Source organism: Quercus robur, chromosome 10 (assembly GCF_932294415.1).
Source record: "Quercus robur chromosome 10, dhQueRobu3.1, whole genome shotgun sequence".
In the NCBI taxonomy this organism is placed as follows: domain Eukaryota; kingdom Viridiplantae; phylum Streptophyta; class Magnoliopsida; order Fagales; family Fagaceae; genus Quercus; species Quercus robur.
The window spans coordinates 41860218-41870284 of record NC_065543.1 but is presented as its reverse complement, the minus strand read 5'-3'; the positions used below and the strand labels follow the sequence as shown (position 1 = coordinate 41870284).

Here is a 10067-nt window from a genome sequence, read left to right as displayed (position 1 = left end):
TTTATTGTGATGTGCCCTTAATGTGATGCACATTAAGATGATGTGATATTAAAATTTTTGGTTTATTTTATTTTTTCTAGCATAACCATAATTTTAAATACAAAACATATCAAATCATTTTAATCTCATCATCTTCCTAAACAAAGTAATGTTATATTTTTATATTGAGATTACAATAATATAATATTTTGGCTTAATTTAATATTACGACGAACCAGACGCCCCCCAAAAGGAATAAAGCATTAGACAACAAACTAATAAAGCCATTGGTTTTGTTTTTGTGTTTTAAGTAATGGGCAACGAAAGGAGATTTGATTACGTTGCGGACCAAATTTTTACAAAGGTCCATTTGAAAGCCAGCCAACAATATAGCCTAAAACATGCAAGGCCTAACCATTGTTCTTTCTACTTTATCTCATCCCGCCCACTTGAAGGGATTTTTTTGGGGATTTTATGGAAATTTGGTTTGGAGGGCCCAAAAAGAGGATTTTTATACACTTTTAAGACCAAAGAAAGAATCATGTGCTTTCTCCAAAAAAAAAAAAAAAAAAAAAATGGAAGAAGAAGAAGAAGAAAGAATCATGTGGACTTAGAAAACATGTACTTCCATAAGCCTACATGTGTCCCACATGTGAGTCAAAGCCAAGAAAAGCTCTTATACCACACATCCCTTATTTCACTCCATAATTTATGCTCCTTTCACTTGATCAGCATTTTGTGATAAGTAATGCTACCACTACGCACCCTTGGCATGATAGTCATTCTATAAGTATAAGTGCTTATGTCTAAGGGTTGGAGTTCAAGTCTCTAAGAAGGAGTGTCACACACATATATACTTGAATTATGTTAGAGTAAAATTTCTATATTGTATTAAAAAAAAAAAAAAAAAAAAGTAATGAGTAATGCTAGTTAGGGATGGCTATGGATCTGGTATACCAAAATCCAACCTGAATTTATGACATGTAGATACCTAGACCAAACTCGAATCTTTAAAAAAAAAAAAAAAAAAAAAAAAAAAAAAAAAAAACCTTTTAAGTTAACATAGTAATTTTGCATCTAAACCTTTTTAAACTAAAACATAATTCTTAATTTTTTTTTTATAATGTTTTTGCAGTGTAATTGAAAGTTTGAAACCCAATTGAATTGAGATTAAAAGCATTGCGAATAAGCAAATTCAAAGATATTTGAATTGTGCATTTTAATATGGTAAGAATATTTAAATTGTGCTAACTCTTGTCTCCTAGAATTAAGATGGTTTCGATACGGTAAGGATATTTGAATTTGAGTGGATTTTGCTAAGGATATTTAAATTTTGTTAACTCTTTGCCTCCTAAAATTAAGGTGGTTTTGATATTGTAAGGCTATCATTTGGTGGTCCTAAAGAAGCGGCTCCAATGGGTAAGGCCACTTTTAGTTATAATTATATTAATCCTAACAATGTTTTTTTTAGAAGGTGAAAACACTATTTTGGTCTCTATATTTTGAAGTCGCAGTCAATTTAGTCTCTATATTTTAGTAGTAGTCAATTTGGTTCTTTTTATTTTTAATGGAAAATGCTTTCATGACTAACGGATTACACAATTGGCAAACTTGAAATTAACATGGATAATAATATAATAATAAAACCATAACAACAAATTAAATAATTTGAAAATAATCCTAAAAAATTGCAACAACTGTAATTAACAACACTAACAACTAAGTAATCAAAAAAATACAGGTGGATAAGTACTATATGTGAAAGATACATGAGAATGAACGTAAAAATTACATGAAGAACTACTTAATTGTAGCTTTGATGGATAGAACTAACAATATGACTAAGTATGTACAGCGTTTGCACACTATTATTGAATAGCTGCAACTAAATTTGAGGTTGCAACAGAAGTCAAGATAATCTTGATTAACAACAAAGAAAACTCCAAAATAATCATCATTTTTTACTTATATGATTGATGCTCATACCAATACCACACTACATAGTAGTTAGAAATTACAAAGAAACTGATAAATTATTAGGGCTAAAACAAAATAAAAACACCTAACCTATGGCAAGAAAATAAAAGGCTATAGGTAGGTGTATATATATATAGCAGAAATACAGGAGGTGAATGGTAAGTGGAAATACGAAAAGTTTTGTGCTTTGTGGAGGGAAAAAAGTTTGGAAACAATGAACCCAAGATAATAAAGAGTCTTTATCCTTTAAATTTTAATATGGTGCTTGAGAAATGTCTTGATACAATGAATTTAAGAAAATAAAGAGTTCTTATCTTTTGAATTTTAATTAGTGCTTATCTATGATGTGAATTTTAATAAGTTTTTATCTTTTGAGGTGAAAATGCTCTCCCACATGAGTTCTATGCTTTTATATATAAATATATATTGATTGATTTGGAGCATGATGTGAATAAACATGCACATATGATATGTTTGTCTTTGCATTTTTTTTGGAATGTCTCATGAAGATACGTCCTTATTGAATTAGTTCAGAATTTCCTATAAATATTTTCAACATTAAGGGCACGTTTGGTAGACTGTAATGGTAATTACATAAGAATAGGAATAGATATCATAAAGAATACAAAATGTTATAATGTAATGCTTATTACTATTCATTTGTTTGGTAACAACACAATAATAGAATTCTAAAGACAATGGAATGAAAGCATTTTAGATCAAACTTTAAATATATTTAAGGAAATATCATACTCATATAATTATGTTTCCTAAAAAATAATATTTTTTAAATTTGAAAAAGAGATTAGTTATTATTTTTTAATTTTCATAATTATTATGTGCATATGGAAAGTATGTTTATTTAGAAATATATTAATTGTTGAAATTAATACACCTACTAAGGAATAGCTATTACATATTTTTTTGTTTTTGTTTTATACAAGGTAGAGATTCTACTCTTTTAGGGCACATTTAGTAAACTGTAATAGTTACTGTAATGTAATAGATATTCCTATGACATAACTATTCAATTGTTTGATTATGTTTTTATTATAATGAATAGTTATTTCTTATGAATAGCTATTCTTCAAAATGAGGAATAATTGTTCTTTATCAAAAGTACTGAATATTTATTCTTTCCCCTTATGTAATAACTTTTAAAAAAAATTTCCTAAAAAGTAATTAGTTGCCACATCTTCAAAAGGAAAGAAAATAAATTTTCCTTCTTATTAATTATTAGCTCTATTTTGAACACCTTAAAATAAGTGTATTTTAAGAAATTTGACTTAAAAATAATTTAATTACACCTTCTTTTTATACTCTAATAAATTGTGGATGCATATTCAGGATTCTATTATTAAATGGTCACCAAACTAATGAATAGTAATACTTATTACATTCCAACTTAATGTATTCTTTGTAATACTTATTCCTATTCCCATGTAATAATCATTATAGTGTACCAAACGTGCCCTTAGAGATGGATAGTTATTCCTCATTTTAAAGAATAACTATTGTAGGGACACGATTTGTTTAACGGCCCAAGAGTGACGTTGGGCTCGTATGCAAAGGACCCCAACAATATGATTTGTAGAGAGTAGGCTTGAAAGGCATGACCTTGGGCACAGGTGAATGGTTTGATCGTGGCGTCTATGGAAATTCTTATATGGGCGGGCCTGGCTTGACTAGCTAAGCCCTCCATTGGTACGGATTGTGGGACTCCAGTCCTCGGACGCTATCCTAGGACCGTTATATCCTTTCCTTTCTCCATTTTACCAGGGGAGAGACCCCCCTTTTCCTTCTGGGGGGTTTTCCTTTTTATACTCGTCTTTGTTTTTTTTTCCTTCGAGTTCACATGTCAATCCCATTTTTCTAGGGTGCAGACCTGTCCTGTCAACCCATACCCCGTATGGTTTGGAGTCGTTGGGAAAGTTAAAGGGTATGGTTTAGAGTATGGACTTGTCAGATACAGGGCTTGGTATTATGATGTTGGTAGCTTTTTCCCTTACCTTGCCCCTGAACTCAGTTTCCCCCTTTCTTCAGGCATTTCGTGAGGTGCTGAGCAGGAGGTCGTCCTCGGCAATGGCTCTCCTCGGCTTGGGCCCTAGGCCCTGGGCCCCCATGTAGAATGGGCCTGGGCCGTGAATTCACTAGCCCCACAACTATCATAATGAATAACTATTTCCTGTAATAAAAACATAAACAAACTATTGAATAACTAAATCATAGAAATAATTATTACATTACCGTGCCTATTACAGTCTATCAAACATACCCTAGATACCATAAAACTAAGATTACAAGCATATATATGGCAGTCATTTTCTTTCACTTTATTCACGTAGAGGAAAAAGGTTTATGTGTGTGTTTCTTGGACACAACTATAGCCATGGCTACAAATCTCTCTCTTCTTTTATCAATTATACTTCGCCTTCTCGTAATACAGCCTATTAAAGGACACTCTTTCAAGTCCTTCCAACATCTTGAGGGATCTCACAAGGGCCAAACGGTGAAAGGGCTGCATGAGATCAAACACTATCTCAGTGCATTCGGCTACTTAAAGTTAGACAACAACACTGGTTTAAGCAATGATCATGCTAGTGTAAAAGACAAGGATGAGTTCAATGAACATTTGGAACATGCAATAAAATCTTTCCAGAAGAATTTTCATCTCAATGTTACAGGGATGCTCGACTCTAGCACCCTCGATGTAATGATGACTCCACGGTGTGGAGTTTCTGATATTGACAACATGAGTCCGAATTATGCATTTTTCCCTGGAAAGCCAAAATGGGGTAAGAAATATCTAACCTATACCTTTAATTCAAGTGTCACGAGTGAGGTATTGGATAAGTTAAGTTTTGCAATGCAAACGGGTTCCGAAGAATGGCACAAACATACACAATTTACATTTGCAAGGGGACGACCAAGTTCCACATCTGACATTAGTATAAGAATAATGCACATGGATGGACCTGGTAAAGTTACAGCGCGTGCTGGTCCACCAACTTTTGCAATAATGCTCTTTGATGCTGATGAGAACTGGAGCATTAATGATAAACCAAATGCTAATCAACTTGACATGGTATCGGTGGCCACACACGAAATTGGACACATTCTTGGACTTCAACATAGTACAGATGTAAATGCTGTTATGTACCCTTTTCTGGGTTATGGTATGACAAAAAGAGAATTGAGCCATGATGATATTGATGGCATGTTTGCTTTGTATGGCAAACCTTAAAAGGATGAATGGGAAAAGGGGTACCGTGAGAAAGAATATTTGCCTTTTATTACAAGTATAGTTTGGAATAAGAGCTATTGTACTATGTATCTTCTTCTATACTACTGATAAGCGGATTCCCCTGTTTTGTTTTCAACTTTTGGCTTACCAAAATATTCTCATACAAATTCTAAAATAACAGACCCTTTAGTTTAATTTTATTTCTTACAAAAAAGCAAAAAAGATTAAATGAGTAATAGTATCTCACTACAAAAGAAAAAAAAAATTCAAAAATCTAATTTCTATCTTTATTTATTATCTATTTGAATTCAAATACTTCAATTATGTTTTATTAAAATAAAATAAAATAAATAAAAATAAATAAATAAAACTTCTATTAAAGAGAAATTCACAAGAACCTTTAAGGTAGAGGACAAAGGATCAAATCTAGATATAAACCATTATTAACAGCTTAATTCAACCCAATTAACAACACAAACTACATGATGAGTATCCAAGACCTAGATGTCATTTCTTTAATGGTAGTGGTGGATTTGATGTGCTTGAGGCGAAGCTTATGTAGATTAGATCGAGCTATTACGGTTATGCTTGTGCTCGACCTCTAAATAGTTCTAAAGATAAATAGATCTAAAGGAACAAAATACAAATTCTAAAGTGATCAAACTTCCACGATTAAGAGTGTTTCATTTTTTTTTAATTCATTTTATTTTTCCTCTAAAATTGAGAAATTAAAATTTTTAATTCGAATTCTAACCTGGATTTTTAAAATATTAATTGAAATTTTTTATTTTAATTTCATTAGCCACATCAGCTCAAGTGTGCCAATTGTGCAATGTGTTAGCCATGTAGGCATTTTTTTTTAGTGAGTTAATGGTAAGGACCAGATTGACTGCAAGTTAAAAATAACAGAGACCTAATTAACTATGATCCTAAAATATAAGGACCAAAATAGTGATTTTGCCTATATTTTTTTGAGAGCAAATTTCCATATTTTTGCACATTCAATAAATTTATTTGAATTTTAACTAATATTAAATTAATTTTGACGTCATCACATTTTGACCTCAGTGAATCTCGGTCTGACCTTAAAAACTTTGAACCTTTCCCTTCTATTAGGGTTGGCAATTTTGCCCGGTCCTGCTTAACCCGCCCCTCCCCACTTCACCTCATGCGGGTTTTCCCCACCTTGCAAAGGTGGTGGGGCAGGAATGGGGCGAGATTTTAGCCCTGCACCATAGGGCAGGGTGAGAATGGGTTTAGACTTTTTAGACCCATCCTGCCCCATCTCTACCCCGCTCTGCATTGATAAGGGTTAAATTGTAAAATTTTCACACCCTAAAACCCTACTATTTAAACAAACATATTATCAATTTATTTTATTCTACCTAATGTGATTCTTTGCATCTTTTTTCTCTCTAGCAATGTTGGAAATAAGGTACCAATTTTAACGTTTTCTTTTGTCTTTATTAGAAACAAGCTTATACACTATTAAATCATTGATTTTTGTACTAAGTGATTTTTGTTTTCATTGTGATATTGTCTTGTAAAACACTTGGATAATATTATTCAGTTTTTGCTAAAAATTAGTTTGATTTGATGGATAAATTTATTTGTAATTTCAAGTATATTTTTATTAATGAATCATGTTTTATTAAAAAATTGTAATAGTTGTGGGAAAATCAACAAGAAGTAGAGTTTTACAGGGTGAGACGGGGCTTTGCGGAGCCCCAAAGGGCGAGGATGGGGCAAGAAAATCTTTCCCGTCATGAGGGGCGGGCCAGGGCGGGGATGGGACAAGACAAAATCATGCGAGGCAAGGATGGGGTAAAAAAATTGTGGGGATGGAGCAAGACAAAATCAGGCAGAGTGGGGACAGAGACCCCATCCTTCGGCCCCGCCCCAAGATTGCCATCCCTACCTTCTATGGTTTTTTGAACGTTCTAGGTCTAAAACCATGCAAAAAGGTCTAGAAACCCTTGTTTGTCAAAAAAAAAAAAAGGAAAAAATCCCTAATCGAACTTGTTACCAAAAATTAATAAATAAAATTTCTATTTTACCCTTTATTTTATTTAAAAAGTCAATGTCATTCTTTTTATAAAGTTTAAATTAATGAGGCTATTTCTCTCCAAAAAAAAAAAAAAAATTAAGGAGGATAATTTTGGGAACTTATACCTTTTTATTCAGCAAATAAGACAATAAATAACGGTTCCTTAAAAAGATAGATTTTTGAAACATGACAAATAAAAAGTTGAGTTTTTAAAATAGGACAAACAAATTGAAGCAGAAAGAATATTAATCCTAATAATGTTTATTGTAAGGGCATTGGGCCTCGAAGATCATTGTTTATGTGTGTCTTGGGCCCAAGGCCCAAGCTGAGGACTAAAGACCAGCCGGGGAGGGGTGAGCACCATCAAGGGGACTCGTGCTAATGGTTGATGAGGTCAACTTTAGCCATAATGGCACAAGAGGGTAGTGTAACGACCCAAGGAAAAGCGCTAGTCACATCTGCGCTATACCTCAAAAGGACTAGTCACAATTGAGGCTCCTTGTAGTTGTTAATAAAACCCAGATCTACCCAGTAAATACCCGATGTGGGACTCATCACACACCCACACACATCACACAATCAATCAAATTGGGGTATCACAATCTCCCCCACTTAAATCCCTAATGTCCTCGTTAGGGCCCACTTTGTGGGGTAGTGTCTCTGAGCCCACACAGGATTACCGGGCCGGCTCTGATACCATATGTAACGACCCAAGGAAAAGCGCTAGCCACATCTGTGCTATACCTCAAAAAGACTAGTCACAATTGAGGCTCCTTGTAGTTGTTAATAAAGCCCAGATCTACCCAGTAAATACCCGATGTGGGACTCATCACACACCCACACACATCACACAATCAATCAAATTGGGGTATCACAGGTAGGACGAGGATAGATGTCACCTCAGACTGATAATGCCGAGGTCTGAACAGGTAGTCTACCATCCAGAGAGGTATTCTCGGAAGTTCTACGAGCACGGACAAGCATTGCAAAAACAAAGTACGGACAGAAGCCCTAAAATATCTGAGAAGGAATCCACTACCTCCACATTTAAGGCTCTGCAGCTAATTTTCTGGCCACATTAATGTGGAGAAGACCCTTGAACAGGGCTATGTTGACCGTCCCAATGCACAAGGTAGCTTGAGGGGGTATCCGATGGGACAAACACTCAAGTAAGGGAATGGATGGCCAACAAGTGGAAGGCCAAGATTGTTTAAAGGTGACTATATAATAGGAGAAACTCCCCATAGAAGTCAAGAGAGAAATACTGTAGTAATTAAGAATCAAACTTGTAATCATACTTGCAAGTAATATATAAGAGCTAACCTCCTCGGACTCGTGCCGAGGACTGTTTTTCTAAACTTAATCCAACCATCTTCTTAGTTCTTGTAAGTTGAGCCTATTTCACCTGCGATCCAATTCACTCTGACCCAATTTTACAACCCACTCTCTATAAATTCATTGTTCTAAGTTTTTTGGGCCTCACTCCATTCGATCCCGAGTTGGGTTCCAAATTTAGCCCCTACAATTGGTGCCGTTTGTGGGAAAATCCTAGAGTGTTGGTGAGTTCTGTTTCCAACTATGGTAGGTTTAGGTCCACACCAGGCAGAATTTAGGGGGTCCCAATGGGAGGACCATTTTGTTAACCTCAAACATAGATGGGACCAGGAAGGGAGCGTGTGTACTACCCACACCAGCAAAAGTCATTCTCGGGGTGGTAGCTATCTCTCTCATGAAAAGAACACCAAAGTTATGCAACAAGAGATTGATCGTTTGAAAAGAGAGTTACTCCGCGAACGGAGAAGTCAATCTCTTACCGTTTCCGACTCCTCCTCTAACAACGGAGAGGATGACAGTTACAAACGGAGATCAAGGACTCCTCCCAGTGAGTCCTTCTCACATGACGAGGAGTATCACCATGGGCACGGGAACAACTACTCATCTTCCAAAGGAATAGGGAATGATGCTTTAAGCAAAGTGCTCAAGCAAATTTCTAAGTCACCTTTCACGCGGAGGATAGAGGAAGGAAGACTTCCTCGGCGGTTCACTCAGCCCACATTCATCGCGTACAATGGAAGGACAGACCCTGTTAAGCATGTTAACCACTTCAACCAAAGGATGGCTGACTTCAACCAAAGGATGGTTGTGCGCTCTAGGAACGAGGCCTTAATGTGCAAAGTATTCCCATCCAACTTCGAATTGGTGGTAATGAGATGGTTTGATGGCCTGAGAGTAGAATCCATTGACTTCTTTGAGGAACTCACTCAGCCGTTCGGATCTTGCTTCATCACGTGTAGCAGGGTTGCCCAGCCTTTGGCTTCCTTATTGTCTCTGTCCATGAGGGAGGTGGAAACCCTGAAAAAAAATTCAAATCGATATTGGGAGATTTTCAACGAGATAAAAGGTGATTTCGATGATATAGCCATCAGCACCTTCAAACTTGGCCTACCAGCCAAGCATGGTTTAAGGAAATCCTTGACTGGAAAACTATCACCAGCATACGCTAGCTCATGGACAGGATTGACAAATACAAAAGGGTTGAAGAAGACCAGCAATAAGACAAAGGAAAAGGCAAGGTTATCTCCCAAGACAGGAGGGATTTCAGGTCAGACCGATACAGTAACAACAGACCCCAAAGGGATTTTACAGGACAGTTTGGATTCGCTGTTCCTCAGGTGGTTAACACTGTGTTCCGAGAACCAGTGCATCAAGTTTTGGAGAAGATCAAGAACGAGTCATACTTCAAATGGCCTAACAAGATGGGAGGAGACCCTTTGAGGCGCAACCAGAGCCTCCATTGCCAATATCATCAAAAGCAAGGGC

At 35.6% G+C, this 10067-nt stretch overlaps 1 protein-coding gene across 1 annotated transcript; it reads left to right on the top strand.

Moving 5' to 3' along the window:
• The first annotated feature begins 4345 nt into the window (after positions 1–4345).
• Positions 4346–5200, top strand: LOC126704175 (metalloendoproteinase 5-MMP-like). The gene has a single exon (XM_050403200.1). The coding sequence runs from the start codon at positions 4346–4348 to the stop codon at positions 5198–5200; it is 855 nt and encodes a 284-aa protein (XP_050259157.1).
• Positions 5201–10067: the final 4867 nt, after the last annotated feature.